Consider the following 18,446-nt stretch of genomic DNA (forward strand, 5'->3'; position numbering starts at 1 on the left):
TTATTTAATTTCTACTACGAAGGCAGTTTTGTGGGACTGCATTTCAGCTTCATCCTTATCATTTTATGCCCTGAGGTTTTGTCTTCATTGATGTATTTTTCAGTTCTAAATATCTGCATTTTCTTGGTTGAAATTCATCCTGGTTGTGCTGAGTTTCTTTTGCCTGCTGCACATTTTGCTAACACACCCAGAATTATACCGGTCCATCCGTACCGAGCCACAGCAAGACATTCTGGTGCCTCTTCCACCAAGGTCACTTGTGAATGGAAAGCCCCAGCCCTTTGCTGTGTGCTGCTGGGGACAGGTTCATGCAGCATCCCCCGTGTGTTCAGCGGGTATTGTGTTCTTCCCAAGAGGCTCTTCCTTGTTTTTCTGGTGGTTTTTCATTCCGACTGTGCAGAAGAGCTGCCGGCCTCACTGCTACTGTGGGTTTATTTGTTCCTGTGTGTTTAGAATGTATTTTTTTTTTTTTCTTCATTTACAATATAATCTCGGTTCATGTATGGTGGCATGTCTATGTGCTTCTGGTGGGCTTCTTCAGTGCTTTGGATTCTTTTTTGTTTTTCTTCTACAGCTCCTGATAGAGAAGTTCAAATGTGCTTTTAAATAAAAGCCCCTCTTCTGTGACTTAGAGCAGAAGTTCCCAGCTTGCCTGTCCGCTGGCCACTGTACAGTGGACATTGGAAGCCTTTCTGTTTTTAAATGGAATTGCACAGCGCATGAAAACTGAATGCAGTCTTTTGCAGAATAGTTTTTGCACTCTTTTTAGTAATTACATACCATTATAGTGCTATTTAAATGCAACCTGATTAAACATTTTACTAGTACTTTACTACTTAATTAACAACTATTGCTGAAAACAGTCCCCATACTCAGAGTTATTTCCAGTTAAGCATCCATCCTGATGAAACATAACTCCCCATTTGAAGGAATATATGACATTCTGTGGAATATTTTTTCTTGGTTGTTCCTTGAAAGTGAGCCACTTATTTCGTGCTGAGTATCTGAAATGATTTAAACCAGTCTCTGCTTATGTTTTCTGCATGAAAATTGCAGATACTGTATAAATAAAATTTGCAACAATAATTCACATTCTTATCTGGCTGAGGAGCCTTCATCCAACAAGCCACTGAGTTGTAAACCATTCAGATTTTTCTGCTGCTAAATCGACAATCGTGTTAGTCTTGTGGTGCCACTGCACGTGTCACTTCATTTGGCCTCTTACTCTCCTGGTCTGTTCAACACGTTCCAAGCAGTATGAGCAACCAGTTCCAACTGGTATAACCTGCATGTGTTCACATTTCCCAGCTACGTGCACAGAGTCCAAAAAGGTGTCTGGGTATGGGAGTGCAAGAATGGGCAAATAATCTTCTAGTTTGTTTTTTTCTTTAAAGACAGTTTTTGATGGAGGAATGCTGGGTGTATGAAATAGAGCTCTGGGGAGTTCTGGAGCTCTGCAGGATTTCTGGGAATTAGTGCTGGGATGATGATGGAAGATTACTTAGAGCTTTCTGCATACAGGAAAGATGTGTCATGATTTCCTTCCATAAACTGCAAGCTTAATACTGCAAGCTGACAATCTTTTACATTCCTCTTTCTTTATGAATTTCAGATGGAGGAATTTAACAGCATACACAGGGAATTTACTTTCAAAACTGAAGTTCTGCAGGACTTGATTATCTTCTCAACTTGTGCAAGCCAAGTGCAAATCATGACAGAGTAATTCACAGTGAGTGACATTGATTTCTCATCAAAGTTATTGTTTGGTCATATTTCTGTATTTCCAGTCCATAAGATCATGGTGGAGAAGAATTTGATGTTTGAAGAGACAACCTCCTTCTTGCTGCTGTGTTCCTCTGTGGGAGGTTGCCATCTTTCGAGTCTAGAGGTGAAGGCTGAGAGTGGTCTCATCAATGTTTATAAATATCTCAAGGGTGGGTGTCAAGAAGATGGACCAGACTCCTTTCAGAGGTGCCCAATGACAGGATGAGGGGCAACAGGCACAGGCTGAAACACAGGAGGTTCCATCTGAATATGAGGAAAAACTTCTTTATTTGAGGGTGCCAGAGCCCTGGAAGAGGCTGCCCAGAGAGGCTGTGGAGTCTCCTCTGGAGACATTCAAACCCACCTAGAGGTGATCCTGTGCGATCTGCTCTGGTGAACCTGCTGTAGCAGGTACGTTGGACTAGATGATGTCCAGAGGTCCCTTCCAACCCCAACCAGTCCGTGATTCTGTGATTTGAGCTCACAGTCAGCTAAAACTGATCTTTGTGGAGATGTGGCCATCTAATCTGCAGCCCCTGCTACAGTTGCTAACATCTGACAGACAGATGGAGCTGAAGGATGGGGTCAAAGTCTTTTCAGCCACCCCAGCAGGGTTTGGCAGGGCTTGTCTCTTAATGCTGTAGGTGTGATGAATTTGTCTAAACTTTGGGCTTAGGCTGTTAGACAGAAGAAAAATTATTTCATGGATCTGTGCAGGGAAACTAACTATGAGTATTTCTGTCCTGGGCATACATTAGATATTTATACAAACTGATTCTTATTGTATCTCCGTAGTTTCACAGCCCAGGCTTAATCCAGGGCAGGACAAACGATAACATTAAATGGATGCTACCAGCTGCGAGTTAAGTTCCTGCAGAAGACAGCTCAGGCCATGGAGTTTCGTGGGGCAAGATGTGTGAAAAAAATTATTCATTTCTGTAGGTGTTGGTAGGATTGAACAGCTTGAGGTGCAGCAGAGCTACCTGTTCTCAGCCTGTAACTGGGAGCTGTAGCTGTTTGTTAAATGGGGGGAAGCTGTGAGTTCACAGCTGGTCTATAATTACCCTTGACTAACACTGGGAAGGTAATAACTAGAGGTTTTGGTTTCTTGCCCCCTCCCCCCGCGATTCCCCTCCTCCACAGGTGTCCAATGTGGTTATTTACACCTGTGAAGAGTGAGAAAGAAAGTAGGTATAAAATGCTGCCATTCTGGTTTGGCAGTGTTTAACAACCTTGTAAATGAGTGTACAATTTTTTAGGTGGAAGACTGGGTCATCATTAAAAATATTTTTTAATTTTTTTAATCCTCAATCTTGTTATCCTTTTTTGCTATCCTGAGTAGAATATCTGGTGGGATCATGCAAAGTGATGCTTCAGTGGGGAATTTCTTAAGAGGGATTAATTTAAAAATGATTTAGGAAATCTCATGATTTCATCAAACACTCCACAAGAACACTGTGAAGCAAAGTAGCATGTGCAGATACTCCTTTGGGAATATGACAGATCCTTTGAACTGTATTTTCATTAGGAAAATATACTCCTTTTTGTATCTGTGCAAGTATTCAGTATTATCAATTCTAATGCTCTCATGAAATCCTTCTGCACTCAGCCTTGCCAGATTTATCAGTGGGATTTTTGTCAGAGTAAGGATCGTAGGACTGGACTGACACGTGTTCATGAGCCTCTTTCTCAACAGTTCGCAATTGCTATTTTCTTAAGCATTTGTCCTAATTTACAGTGTGAGAGCTTCTGTAAATTGGAAGAAAATTGAGATAGTTGCCTGCACTAATGGAGAAAAAATGTCAGTAATTTTTTTCTTTTTATGGAGCGTTTTCATTCTGTTCTTAAGAAAAGTGTTCTCTGGCGTGAGGGTTAAATGCATTCTTGACACTCGACTCCCTCCCCTGCCTGCTGACTCACCGTTGGGTTGGCACCCGGCCACGCTACACTTGTGAGGGTGTTTACCCAGCGCTTGAATCGCAAATGGAGCACTCTTGGGTTTTCTCAGACTTGAAATGGTTGGGAGAAGTTTTAGCCTTCCAAATCAGCTGTCTCGCAGCCTACTTCTTTAAAACTCAGTTTAAGCTTCCAATAGATTTTTAGAGAAAGTGGATTTCTTTAAGAAACATTGTTTAGAGAGTGACAATGTCTTTGTCTTCTAACTAGTTCCAGACATGTATGGAAAATGAATCCTACCGGGTTTAACACGTTTTGGGATATTTCTTTTCAACTGGCATTACCTTAGCATCCTGGAAAACACATCTATCTGTTTTATCCTGTTCCATGTGAATCCATATCCTGTTTTTCTGGTCTGATTAAGCTAGACACAGCGTGGTGCTGGGATACTATGGGTGATGATCACCTTGTCCTTGTCTTTTTTTGGGTGAGCCTGGTCGCTGGTGTAAGAAACTTGCAGGTTGCTTTACAGTTAATAACTCACATTGGTTCCGATGTCATTCTAGGGAACAGCCCCGTGCAAAGGAGTGATGAAAGGTCATTATGGCAGGAAAACCCACAGAGGGCTGGACCACTGATATCATTAGGGCTTGCTTTCAGAAATAAAAGCAGAATGAGGGCTGAGCAATTGTTGACTCCAAACCGCGCGCTGCGAGCAGTGGGCACGCTGCTCAAGGTCACCAAAGCCGCGCTCAGCTGACCTTCACCCTTGGAACAGCGGGGAATCCCTTGGCAGCTCAGCTGGCAGGAGCTTTGAGCTCTTGCTCATTATGAGCCTAATGGGGAAAAAGTGGACTTGGAGGGAATTGTTTGCTGGAGCCGGAGTCCCTGACAAAAAACTTGCTGCAGCTGCATACAAAATAAACAAGTGAGAGGCTAAGATAATGCAGATCTCGAATAATTAGGCATGGGAAGAGTTTTATGTGAATGCCTTTATCCATTTAATGAACCTCTTGTAGAAAGTGAATACCCTAGAGCCTGGTAAGCAGTACGTGTAATTGCCAAACAGAGGGCTGGAAGGACAGCGGTGTGGAATCGCTGATCTTTCTGGAATAACAGAAATTGTAGTGCTTATTTACAGATGCATCAAAACCACATTTCTGAATGACTGTGAATAACCTACTTCTAGATTACAGTAATTAACTTAATCCTAACAAGTCAAGATTGCAGCTTAGTGTTTAAATCATTTTTCGTTATAGAAACTCTAATGTTAGATGCAGCTTTTTATCAAAGATCTTAGGAGGCAGTGGCAGTTCAATGGCCCCTGTTCAAACATGACTCTCAGTTGCAAAGAGCATTTTCACTTTTCTCTTTATAGTTGTTCACCGACATATTTGTCTGTGTCCGATGTATAAAATAAGTTTCACAGATATTACAGAGTCATTCAGAATCCAAACTCATATTAATAAATGTGACTGAAGGGTTGAGGAAGGTTAAAACCCAGCAGAGCATGTCTTTCTAACAAGAGTCAGTGATAAAATGGAAAATGTTGAATTTTATTCAACATTTCTTAGACAGTGCTGTTAAATTTTGAACTACAGATATGGAACCCTGCCTCTTGTGCTAATTATGTCTTTCTGATCAGTGCTACATGATTTTTTGAAGATGCTTACAAGATATTCCCTGGTGAAGGAGGTTGCTGGGGTATCTGTCAGCCATTGGGGTTGATCTAGAAGTAACTGAAGTCAGTGGGAGGATCTCCATTGATGTTGGTGAGTTTTGACTTAGATCTGCTGAATTTAATACCGTGACATCAGTGCCAGGAAGCGGCAAAGGAAAGGTGATATGGTTTAGCTTAGGATTTTTAAGGTTACCCTCTGCATTACTGACTTCGGCTTCATGTGGTTCATATATTGTGGGAAAAGTGTTGTGAAGGCTTAAGTTACAGATTTCCTTTGGCATCATGACACTCCATTTTTGCTGGGCATGGGACATCAAGTCACACTGACAGTGCTGTATCTGTCACGTACAGACCGCAGGTGTTAATGACCTGGATGGGTTATTTAATTTTGAATAATTTTTGCTTTCCTTTAAAAATGAGTAATTTAAAATAAAATTAAAATGTTGCAAATCTATGTTAAGACCAAAATTTGTCCATAAAACTTTAGACAAGAAAGGTGACATACTCTGTTCACCATGTGCACATTGCTTACAGCCCAGTGCAAGCCACCATAAGTTAATTCCCGACAAGAGTCACCCTAAGAAATAATTGGATTTGATGGTGAAGCAAGACTAAATTGCTCAATCCTCTGCTCTAAATAGCTGCCCACAGTTTTTACTAACAATGTCTGTCAGTTTAAAGCTAACCGATATAATTGCTAAAGCATAATTGTTGTCCTTTGAATCAAGGGTAGGTCATTTTATTCAGACCTTGTTTTATAGGTGGTTTGGGTACCACTGGGTTCCCTGTAAAAATATCCTTCCTTTTCTGCCCCAGGCAGAAGTAATTGAGAGTTACTCTTTTAATCATGGGAGATACATGGTTGGAAACAGCATCCGTGGGTGCTGCAGCCAAGCGATCACCTTGTGCCCCAGAGACCCTGCGGCAGGATCGTCATCTACAGCCACGCAGGAGCATCACAGGGTGATCCAACTTCACACCGCTCTAGGGCAGGTCTGGGCTGAATCTTGACCTCCCTGGCAAATACCACTTCAAAATCCAATTCCCTTGTGTGGAGCTGAAATGCTGTATGCGGGAGTTGGTTCTGGGCAGATACGCTGTAGGTGACGTGCACACATCAAATAGTGGAAGTGTATTTACGGACAGTTCTTGGTGGTTTTCTTAGATTGGATCATGAGTTGAGATGGATCATGATGAATTATTTCAGAGAGATAGGTTTGCAATGTCTTTTGGTGCCGTGGTTTTTGCCCTTTGAAAATGAAGTTTTACATGTCTCTTTTAAAAAGTCTGCTTGCTTTCAAATGGCAGGAGTCCATCAGTAGCTTTATCATATATTAACCAATATCACCTATTACAAGGGTCTGCGGCTACTACTGATCACATTCATTCTGATTGTGTAAAATTGAAAATCACTGCATCTAAATGAAGTTTCAATGTTTTTATTCAAAGCAGCTTCTCACAATGTATAAATACTGCATATTAACACACATGAAAAATACAACTTCTAAGGCACCCAGAAATGTGTCCATACACTAGTTACAGGACCATCAACAAGTAAATTGTGTACAATTTGATCTAGACAGTCAATATTTGATATATCAGAAGATACAAGTCCCTCCGTACTGTACCAGTTTCAGAAAATATTTACAACACTGTGATATAGGGGTGCCTGTACCCTTATAATATTATAGTATATACTCATCATTACAAATATTAGAAACTGTTTTAGTCTGTTCCATGGTGTCCTGACAAAATAACTTAAGGGCCTAATTTGCAAAGTTCTACAATTAATTATTTGTGCAAGTTCTGAAAATAAATTTACATTGAGATAATTTGTGAATTTTTGGTTCTTTGCTTCATCTCCGAGGTTTGGTAATAAGCCTTACCAATAGACATGCCATCCTAGCTGAGCGACACTCCGTTCCCAATAGGTCTGTGGATACATCTTTTCCCCTTACACTTGACATGGATGAGAATGCAGCGTTTGTAGCAGAAAGAGACTATTTGATCTGCAGTAAAATGTCAAACTAGTTCACTGGCGAAGGAACTCATGCTTTGTTAGAATAATGCGATTCTTTGGTCCTTTGTTTTTATGGAAGGCATAATATTTTTATTCACTAAAAATTGAAATCCCGTCTGTGAGTAAGCAAGCTAGTGAATGACTTTCAGTGTAGTATTTAAAGTAGCAGTAAAGAGATTTAATATGGCTTAAAACATACGGTTAATTGGGCAGACACAGATAACACATCTAGGATACCAAGTACCCAAATGTACTATGATTAAGATTGTCTATAAGTCTCTTATGTAAACTTCTTTAGTGTTTCCTAAAGAGCGCTGGCTTTAGCCAGATTTGACTTTTATAGACCCAGCCACACAAAGCCTGAGATTAAACTACTGTGGTTGGGAGCACAAATGCACAGTTTATATATAACAAAGCCCATGCTGACACATCTACCTATGTTGTTCGAAAGAAACAACCCGTATTATCCTTTTCACAAGAAAAACTTAAGGCCCTGTACTCTGATTTGCAAACTTTCTTACAGCAATTATTTGGGGAAGTCCTTAGTTACTACATAAGGAATTATGTAGCTTTAAAGATTTCTGGTACCTAATGGTAAGGCTTATTCACAAATGCAATATATTTATAAATTACATTTAAAACTGTAAAGGCTGGCAAAATAATAATAAAAAAAAATTAACAAAATAAAACAAACCCCAACCAAAATTGTCTGTTTATCCCTAACATTAAAAGAGCATTTTATTCTAATGAAAAACTATTGGCACAAAACCATTATATTATAGATTAAAAGAACAGTTAATAGTAGTGAAAAAGATTGCCTAAAACGCATACCCTAACCTACCACAGAAATATAAAAGTTTATATTCTGAAAATATATACTGTATTAAAGTTTGTAAGCTTATTCATTTAAACAGAAATGTACTGAAATAGTAAACTAAGCAACACTTATCTACAGCAAAAATATACATGCAGGACAACACAAAATAAATTGCCTACCTTTAATATCTACAAATGCAAAACTGTAGATTTTTAAAGATTGTACAAAACAATTTACACAAGAATAAAATAACATACTTAACAACAAATTGCATTTATAATCTTAAATACTGTGAATATTAGTAAAGGTACCCAGACTAATATGTACAGTACATGTAGATATCTGAATACCCAGTAAGGACAGAAACACAAGAGAAAATTGATTCTGATCTTTAAATACTGGAAAAGAAGCTTTTGACATTGTTATTACTCTTTTTGAAGGGAAAATAGATTCCATGAAAACTAGATTGTAACTGTATAGATATGAATAATTAAAAATGTTAACTATGGTTAGCGCTTGCTTTAATGGAAAAATAATTCTAGAAAATGTATTTCAACCATTCCTTTGTCATAAAAAATGCTAAGATACAGATATCTGAAAATTCAGATGAAACGATGCAGTTTAAAGATCTAACAAGTTATGATGCTTCTCTCTTTGAAAATCTCCTATGGAAAGCATATCTTCACATTGCTGAGCAATTTCTCTATATTTATCTACAAAAACAAGCATAGTATTGAAATAAACATCCTAATATCTTATTAACACATGACTAGGAGTTATGGCTCTCTCGACGGGAAGAAAGGAAATGAAGGAAATTGAGGAATCATGGTACTTTCCATTGTTTTTTTTTGTTTGTTTTTGAAGTCCTATGCGGGAGGCCTGATTGTGCAAACACGTACGCATGGGAGTGCCTGTCACTTGAGTCACCCTCTGGTTGCGCCGGGGGCTGCTCGGTGGCCTCGGGGCAGGTTGTGGAAACAGGCAACGTTTAGTATAAAACAAGCCGTGCATCTATCGCTTCAAAGACTTATTGAAAGAGTTCCGTTTCAGACATTTAAAAATCAGTAAACTTGCTTTGATAGGTTTTTGGAAAGCATTGAAAACAGGCGAACTAGAAGCCAGGTTTTTGTCTTTTTAATGAAGAATTTCCATAAGAACTTCTGCCTTTAGGGTTTCCTTAAAATTCAGTGCTACAATTAGGCCACAGAAACAGCACTTCTAATTCTTTGTGGAAAAACAAATGTTATATTAATATATCAAAGGCTACCGTTTGCTATAATCACCTGTTTGTTAACTTTACAAAGGCTTTGTTGAAACTCTTCATGGAAATACGGGGAAGGAGAAAACCCATCAGCCTCATTTGCAGAGGTTTAAACCATAACCAACCATCACTGAGCTCAAGGATGGAGAGCAAGTGCACAAATTACAAAGCAAACAAATGTGCAAAGCTTCTGCTTCAAGAGGTTTTAATCTGGGCATCCTAGAATGGCAGGTGAAGTCACAGAGCGTGCTTGTGTTATTTCCATATTAATTGCCTTACTAGCAAGAAAGAAATGAGAGCGATCCAGTGTTCAGAAGTCAGTCAGTGTCACCGAAAAGTACTAGGATCACATTCTGAAATAGTGGATTGGGTTTGTGTCGTTTATCGTGGACTGCTTTTACGGATAGCCGTAAGTTGCTGGAACAGATGGTGGGGTGGCCAGATGTGGAGAGCCGGGAAAAGCAAAGCAAACCCTCTCCCTCCACTGAGTTCAATACCTAGCACCTTGTATAAACTGCTGGCGCACACCCAAAGGCCTCCAGAGCAGAAATTATCTCAGACCTGAGGAATCAGGCAATTAGACTAAGGCTCATAAGGATTTGCTTTTAGACTTCAGACCAAAAGGGGATGTTTAAACCTGAAAAACAGTACGATGCCACATAACGGCACCACTCACCCTGTTCCTGACATCCGGATAACAGGAATATAGTAAACTTAAATAAAGCATCTTGCTGGCAAGCCCTTCAATGCTCCTCAAGAAGGCAGAAAGTGAAGAGAGACTCAGGGGGGACTCACTTTCAGAATCCACTTCTTTTTTTTTTTCCCTTAACCCTGGCAAATGAATCTATTTCATACATTTTTTGTACATTTTTGCACATAGAGGAGCATGCACGTGGCCGTTTCTTTTACTGCCCACAGCATTCTGTGTGTTTTCTACATATTCTTTATTTTCTACACAATTTGCCGCTAAAAATGTGTTTCCATTCTCATGTGATGCCACCAGTTCAGTCAAGGGAAGTATGAAAATAAGATCTGTTATCAATAAACAGCTGAATATGAACACAAAATAAATAAGTTAAATAAATTCAACAAAGAAAAAAATCCTAGGAGTTTTTGTAAACTAACTTTACATATTATACATATAAATTATCAGATTTTTCCATTACACTGTTAGAACTTAGAAAAAAAAAAATCATTAAAATATTTCTAAAATATGGTGTTTGGGTCTACAAAATATTGCGCTGACCCAGTTTTTCGATGGAGCCCTCTGTGTCAGCCCAGATGTGTTGCAACAGCGAGAATAAGTTATAAGAAGGACAGACAAAATCCACCGTGACAGCCGGTGTGCCTCACTGGGCCTTCGCAGTGCTTCTCAGCACATGGAATGTACACTTTCTATCGGGATGAGCATGTGGAAGATGCAGCCCTCTGTCGAGATTACGTGCACGGAACAAGCCTGCCTACGTCTCGCTTACACAAAATCAAACCAGCTACGAGCAGCCGTGGAGCTCACAAGGATATCGACACAACCATATGGATTAGGAGACACTGTCACAAATTCCTCAATGATGCGTTGCCTCTGCTTTGCAAACACAGCTAATGTTCGACTCTGGTCACAAGTGGAGCATTTTCTCGTTAAGTTAGGCCAAGACATCAGACTTCATAAATTTTGTCTTGCAAGTAGCTGAATAATGAATCTAGTCCTTTGGAAGAACTCCATAGCTGCTTTAGCATCTGACACTCTTTCTCGTTCACATCTTCAAGTCCGGATTTCAGGAAGCTCCGCACGAGACATTTGGACTCTTCCAATACCTAAAGCCAAAATATTGCTCAGTATTTTATTCTGAATCTGAAAACATTATTATGGATAATGGTGTGAACAGCATTTTTACACTACTGACTGTTTCAAAATCTAAATAAGTCCTTTGGGCACAGAAATTAGCTCTGATTTACAGCCATAGCTCCGCTTGCTGATAGTCAGCATCTTTAGGAATTAAGGACTTCGGAGGTTTATGCCTTGGTGCCAACATTTTTAAAAGGAATGAGGGATTCTGAAGTGCATTAGTTTGTTGAAGGGCTGCCATGAAGCACTAGAAGGAGCTGAACTCCCTCTTGTTGAAAATGTGATCCCTTGAAATGAAAATGTGCGAGGCACGATACATTTGCTTCCTGTTGTCTGGAAGGCAGTCTTTAAGGTTATAGAGGTTGGAAATGTCCATCATCTTTAACAATTTTCCCTCATGCATCATTTACTTAACAAGACAGAAATGAACAGGAAAGGGCCTTTACTGCAAATACCTTTTAAAGTTTATACCAGTGAAATATTTTATAAAGAAAGGGTGTTAAGCAAAACAAGCACCCTCTGGCTGTGTTCTGGATTTAGATTTGCTTAGCGTACACAAGCAGTCATAACAAATCACCTGAGGTTTTTGCAAAGGAAAGCCCAATCTCAAGCCCTTCAAAAATTGCTGCAAGTTCCTAAAGGCCTGAACAGCAGGTCCAAGGTCACTCCCATAGTTCAGCTCGTTTTTCCTAGACCCATTTTTTTAAATATTGAGATTGCCTTCTTTAAAATTCTTTTTGAAATACATAACACCAGGATGTATCTCACAAGGAGCCTAGCTACTCAAACAAAACCATTAATAATTCATACATTACTGTTTTTTTGGGGGCAGAAGACAATGTAAAGTAATACAGTGTTTATGGTAAGGGGGATGCATGGTCTCCAGTCCGCTTTGTCAACACCTACATGTTAATTCCAGTTCCTACGTGGTTTAGGTTACAACACTGCTATTCCAAAATAGTATTTTTCTTTAACTCAAGTAAATGGTATTAATTGCAAATCGCGGGGCATGTGTATTTTTTTTTCGTCTGTTTGTGAACAAGTATCCACAGTGACCTGGGATGAGCTCATCATATGCATTGTTTTTGTGACTTCAGCCCGATTTGCATTTGGGATCTCGGAGGGTAAATCTAGTCTTTGACAGTTTTACCTCTGATCCTTGTCCACAAGTCAGCACCAGTCTTCCCAACAGGTCTCAAGAGAAAATTGCATTGGCAGCCAGTAACAGTGAAGGAAGGAAGAATTCACAGGAGGGCCCAGAGGTTTTCCCAACTCATATAATACACGGTATATCAGCATGATCAAATAAGCTTACGCTACGTTTCCAGGGAGTTTCATTCTGAATGTCTTTTGTGAGATCTAATCTACACTTCATTTAATTAAAAATCTCCTGTGTCTCTACCTTCTCTTTTACAACGGATCTTTTAAATGAAACTGAGGGATGCTAAGACAGTTTCAAGCATAGGAAGTACAGCAAGAAACTGCAACAATTTGCACTTTAGTGCAGTTTTATTGCAGCCAGTGTAATTTTCTTCACTGCGTTGTTTTCAACAAGGATGTGCCCAGAATAGGAGTATATCTGCCTGGAGGGAAAAAACCTTAGGACGTAAAAATAGGAAAGGATTTTCTTTCAACTTATATGTACACAAAAGGAAAGTTAGAATACAGTGTGACCAGACTGTTCAAATCCCCCTGTGTCGGGATCTCCCCTCCAGAGCAGAGGTTACCTGGCACTATCCTACCTATGGGTAGAACAACCTGCAGAATCAGGAACTGCGCAGGTGCAGAAAAGAAGGCTGAAACACTCATTATTCAGCTGAAACACAGTAGGCCAGCACAATGGGAAAGTTAAATATATTTTCTTACTGACCCTGTGGAGATTTCCCAGTACAGCTGTATTGTTTCCAGACTCTTCCACCTTCATGAAGGAAACTTATGCTAAAATCCCCTTTCAATATCTTGGAAAAGGAGGTTCCACTCATACTGAATAAATGTGAAGATGGGGAAAGGAAATAACTCTCCCTGCCCCTGAAAACACCATGAGCTCACTGATCCATATCCAGATTTTCTGCTGTTATCCCCCTTCTAGAGTTACGGTTGTGGAGACCCGTGCTTCTGATGTGATGAGCCTTGGGAGCACACCTGGCCTCTGTGAAACGTAATTTAATCACAAAGGAGTTTGATTCCTTACCACCGCACTGCAGGACGCCATCTCCTTCACTCGTAGCATCACTTCTTGGCTAAATGTTGTTGGCCAAAATACTTGTGACACTAGTCCTCTGCTGCAGGCTTCCTGCGCCGTCAGCTTTCTCCCACAGAACAGCATTTCATTTGCCTGTGAAACCAAAAGACTATTTGTGATCTTGGGTTATAATTCCCTTAAAACGTATTCCATACTTGCCTGTTATTTTCAAGATTAAATTTACAAATGGCATCCTCTATCTTTCCATACTGCAAAATACTTAAAAAAAGGAGTTTGGGTAGCTATTTAAGGATCATGCAGGTGGCCAGAGCACAGCATGGGTTTCATTTAAGGGAAATGTGCTGGCATGCATGATGAATCTGTATCACTAATTTTACCAGAGTAACTGTCAGTGATACAGCGACACTGTGTCAAGAGTCATGGAACTTAGTATGAAATATTTTGTGGGGCAAACTCTGCTTTGTTATACTGGTAAAAACTAAGTAACCTTACTGGAATCATTATGGATTGTCTTTAGAGATAGGAGAGCAGTATCTTGCTCTGTTACTGCACAATCCTAACACAATATAGACAAGTGCTCTGCAACATTATTCTGCTAATGCATTTCTTCGCTTTCCTACCATGATCTTGACAACCTTTGCTTCTTCAATCTGTGTTCAACCTTTTCTGTACGCAGCATGTGTAATATATTGAATTCTGAGGTCATTTTGTGATAAGAAATTGGTAGGGATTACATGAACTTCCCACAGATTTCATTTGCATTCATGACGATCAAGAGAAACAGTTGTTTTCTGTTTTACTTTTTAAAGGGAGAAAGAAGAGCATGAATTTAAGAAAGGTTCTTCGGCAATTTGAGGTGGAAAACCTTACCAGTGCAACACCCAGAATTTGTGGGAATGTATATGACGAGCAGCCAGCCGGAGTGAGTCGGATTGTTGCGTATGGTGTCTGAAACCATGCCTTCTCACTTGCCCACACGATATCGCACAGGGGTAAAATAGAAGCTCCTAACCCAAGAGCAGGGCCGTTGATAGCAACCACAATTGGCTTCTTAAATTGAATAAAAGCTTTTACAAAATCCCTAAAATAAAAAAATGAAAGAAAGATCTTGAATACAGAAGTTACACTTAGATAAATACCCAAGCTTAAAGTACTTAATCTGAAAACAAATCAGAACCACAGATGAACAAAACAAAATGCCATGGCCCAGTTTTATGAGGTCAGAATTGCAAGATGCTTTCTAGTTTGCACATGGAAAATTTTGCTTATATTTAGTTATTTAAGCTTTCTGAGGACCTGGGATATTAAATAGTTTTGTATATGTTGTATATGAACTGACTCTTGTACTTTTTGCAAATGGTTTGCTTGGGTTTAGTTTTACTTCTGGACCAGTAACTCATGAGTTACACACAGCTCATCTCAGTTTGTTCCACAATGGACTCTGATGATCTGGTTTGGCTAAACTGATGGACATATTGTAGTGTGAAAGACAGGAAACTCCCAGGTGGATTAGGGAATATTGAATTATTTCAAAAAGTTCTCTTAAGATCCTATGCAAAGGTTGCTGCAAGTCCCATCAATGGATTGGGAGACAGGGAATGTTTATGGCACACCAGTGGAGAGAACAAGACTCACAAAGGAGAGAGAGAGAAATGTTTGAACAGGGAAAGAATTTGGTGAGTGATCTGTTGGATCTTCATTGCAAACATCTTTGGCAAAGACATAACAAAGTAGATGCCCCTGCCTGCCTACAAATGTGAAGTGATGGGAAATAAAGGGGACGTAAATGTGATCGGATTCGTCTGGATGAATGAACAAGAACATGTTAAATTCTGTGTAACGAGGAGGTATTTTAAATGTTACCTACCAGCAACTGCAGAAAGACATCTGTTGAATGGAACAGCCTGTACACCAATTAGGGAAAAGCATGAGTGTAATTGTGGGCAAATTACAGGCTCCAGCAGCTCAGTGCACAGCAGGTATATGGAGGCAAAAGAGATGCTCAATTACTTTAGAAAAGAGAAATTTAGAAATCAAATTAAAAACAAAAGATGAGATTCTGTTTCTGCACTGGGTATTTATTAGATCCAGAGTGCAGCTTTGCTGACAGATTTTAGGAAAGAACATTCTGTCAAACACGCCCTTTGATGAGTTGCAACTTTCTCCCTGAGGTCAGAAAGACCTTCTCTATCTGAGAACAGGAGCTGTGCCTTGCGGGTCAGAGGGACCATTTGGCAAAAATGGAAAATGTACTGAAGATAAGTATTTTATTGGGCTGAAGTGCAGGGGCATTGGCTATATTTTAAATGAAAACGAAGAGTTTGAGGTGACCCAGTATTAAATGTTCAAGGAATGAGGTCTGGTTTTCAGGCCATCTAGTAAGAGTGGATTTTTGACCACAGGAAAATAGTGACTTGTGGGAATTGATGCAGCTCTGTTCACACAGTGAGTAATAAAACAGAAGATTGGAGGCAAGACAAAGAGAGTGAAATCAGGAATGCCCTATTTGTCTGTTCAAGACCATTTCTTTCTCGAGGATTAGCGTGGTTAAGGAGAGTTGTGATTCATTTTTGTTTGCAGAAGAAATGCCGTTCCCTTATCTCGTTATTTCTTCTCTTGTTTACGGTTGAGTAATGACTGTGGATCACTGCACCTGATTAATTCCAGAGTTTTGAGAAACTTAGTAGTTAAGGCAGTAAACCTTCCAAGATGGGAAGAGGGATGTGACGAATGATAGGGAAAATAAAAAACTGTGGGTGAATGGTGGCAGCAGGTCTGGGGATCATGTGGAGGCAGAAGAAGAGAGTGTTGTGGAGAAAAGCAGGAGGCATGTGGTGATAAATGGGACTGGAGTGAATATGGAAAAGCAACTAGGGATGTGGAGAGAAAGTGGTTGGATGATGGGGAGGAAGAACAAAGCAGAACACAGTAATGGAGGGGAAGGGCTGAAGGAAATGTGGAACCTTCATATGAGTGAGCAAGGAAGGGAGGACCTGGAGATAGGGAAAGATGAGAACAGGACATTGAGAAGACACAATGAGCCTCTGCCATGAGGAAAGGATGGTACAATGGATGGGTATGAAACATGACACCTATGGAATGCAGTGGAAGGCTGAAATATTGGGAGATTATCAGAGTAACAAATGCCTGCATTTGGTCTACAGAAGTTGCAATGTCCAGCACTCCACTTGTCCGTGTTCCCTGTTTGGAACATCTTTTGTTTCAGCGAGTTGTCTTTGTACCCAGAACCCGGGATGTTTCCATGTCTCCGAACTGTAAGTTCATGCATGTAGTTTCTTGGGTAGAAGATCCTTGTTTCAATTCAAGGCAGTCTTTGAAAAGGACTTATAATTGTAACTGTTGTTCCACAGCAGAGCCAGAAGCTCAAAGACAGGAAAAACGTCACATGCAGAAGACTTTTGGGTTTGCAAGAGGATATCCGGGAAGCTGACCATTGAGTACACTTTGGGATGCTCAGATACCTCGGCATCATTGCAGAGGTCTTGCTGCAGGTCAGGGCTCTTAAGTGCATCAAAGGGTATAAAGAAGTTAAGCAAGTCGTCCTTTGCTTTCTTCTGAGCACACCCAGAATTTTACGTATTGGGTCACGTAACTATGCCCAACTGATGATGTGACAAGGGAGCCTGGTGCTGGGAATGCCAGTGCCTTCCAGTGCGTCATCCGATTGCAGGGCTCTATAGGCCACAGCTGCAAGGCAGTCTGTCTGTCTGTCTGCCCCTTCCCTGCTCTGATAGCACAATGCCGGACACATGGCAGATGACGGCAGCTTAGGTGATGGATCTGTGGTCAGCACCCAAGGAAGCGGCGGTGCCGCACACCTCTGAGCTGCAAGCCCCAAGGGACAGGGGCCAAAGGAAGAAATCATTCACGTGAGATGAGATTCGGTGGGTATTTCACCTTCAGTTTTAACTTGTGATCAGTATAGGAGATGCACACTATATAAAGTGGAAACACGGTAATCAAGATAGTAATTTCATTTTGATACAAGTCTAACTCGATGCAAAGCAGTGGAGGCAGAAATCCGTTCATGTGTTTTAGGACATCCTAACCACTCAAAAAGAGAAGTGTACTTTTTTTTCTGCTCTTATTACAGTATATTTTCCATGGGTTGAGTCCTTTGTTCGCAGAAAGCACAGAGAGTGCTAAATGGAAAATGTAGTCTATTGTTTCAAGAAGTATAATAAAAATCTGTTTCCAGTGGGCCTGAAACCGACAGTCTTGAGAAGAAGCAGTACATTGTACCAGTGTTTCAAGAGTGTTCTCTGAGTCCAGGGATGGAAAAACTGAGTATCACAGTCTGGCTTATACTCATTTAGATGTTGAATTGATAAGTATGGCTGTATATTAGATGTATGTTAAATGTATACATATATAACAATACCTATTTACACAATATTTACATGAATCATATTAAATTTGTAGCTTCTAATGGAATGTGAGTGTGCCTGTGTTTTCAAACAAGAATAGTCATTTTCTTCCCTCGCGTTGTTTTTGGTTCCACATTATTAAAGATCCCTCATGTTAAAAAAAAGTATAAAATAGGATGTGCCCTTCAATGGGTTTTTCTTTTTTAAAATATCACTACATGATACTCAAGCATAGCCAGCGTCTTAAAAACAGGTCATAAATTATTATTGTTAAGAAGTACATTTTAAATTCTTTCAAAATAATTACTACTTTGAGAATTTCAGAAGTATCAAACGGAGAATCCAAACTGATCTGCAGTAGTTGTAACCAAGATAATTGGTGGTTAATACGTCATGTAACAAATAAACCTGATCTTCTGTTATACCAACATATCCGAAATATAGATTTGTTGTAAAACAAATCCTTTAATATTCCTTCATAGAATTGCTGCATAAAGCTTTGAAGCTCTCAGAAGAATAATATTTATTTGTAGGGAGTGGGGGAAAAAAAGGGGCCAAACCCTCTACTGGTGC

General features: G+C 39.9%; 1 protein-coding gene and 1 long non-coding RNA gene across 4 annotated transcripts in view; one reads left to right on the forward strand and one right to left on the reverse strand.

Annotated features, from left to right (window-relative positions):
- The window catches only part of LOC309444564, a 92,226-nt gene that overhangs the window by 32,047 nt on the left and 41,733 nt on the right, over positions 1–18,446 (forward strand). The window lies entirely within an intron of this gene.
- CDYL2 (chromodomain Y like 2) overlaps positions 6,765–18,446 on the reverse strand; it is a 59,880-nt gene continuing 48,198 nt past the window's right edge. For 2 of the 3 annotated variants that reach the window (XM_082062494.1, XM_082062496.1), the window contains exons 5-7: positions 14,356–14,566; positions 13,474–13,617; positions 6,765–11,251 (exon numbers count right to left, since the gene is read on the reverse strand). In XM_082062494.1, the coding sequence (XP_081918620.1) occupies positions 11,093–11,251; positions 13,474–13,617; positions 14,356–14,566 (514 nt within the window). In that variant the 3' untranslated portion in view covers positions 6,765–11,092. Of the gene's footprint in view, positions 11,252–13,473; positions 13,618–14,355; positions 14,567–18,446 lie in introns of those variants that run through there. The other variant, XM_082062495.1, reaches the window with a different exon arrangement.

The sequence above is a fragment of the Streptopelia decaocto genome (assembly GCF_964273445.1).
Source record: "Streptopelia decaocto genome assembly, chromosome: 11".
Classification (NCBI taxonomy): Eukaryota; Metazoa; Chordata; class Aves; order Columbiformes; family Columbidae; genus Streptopelia; species Streptopelia decaocto.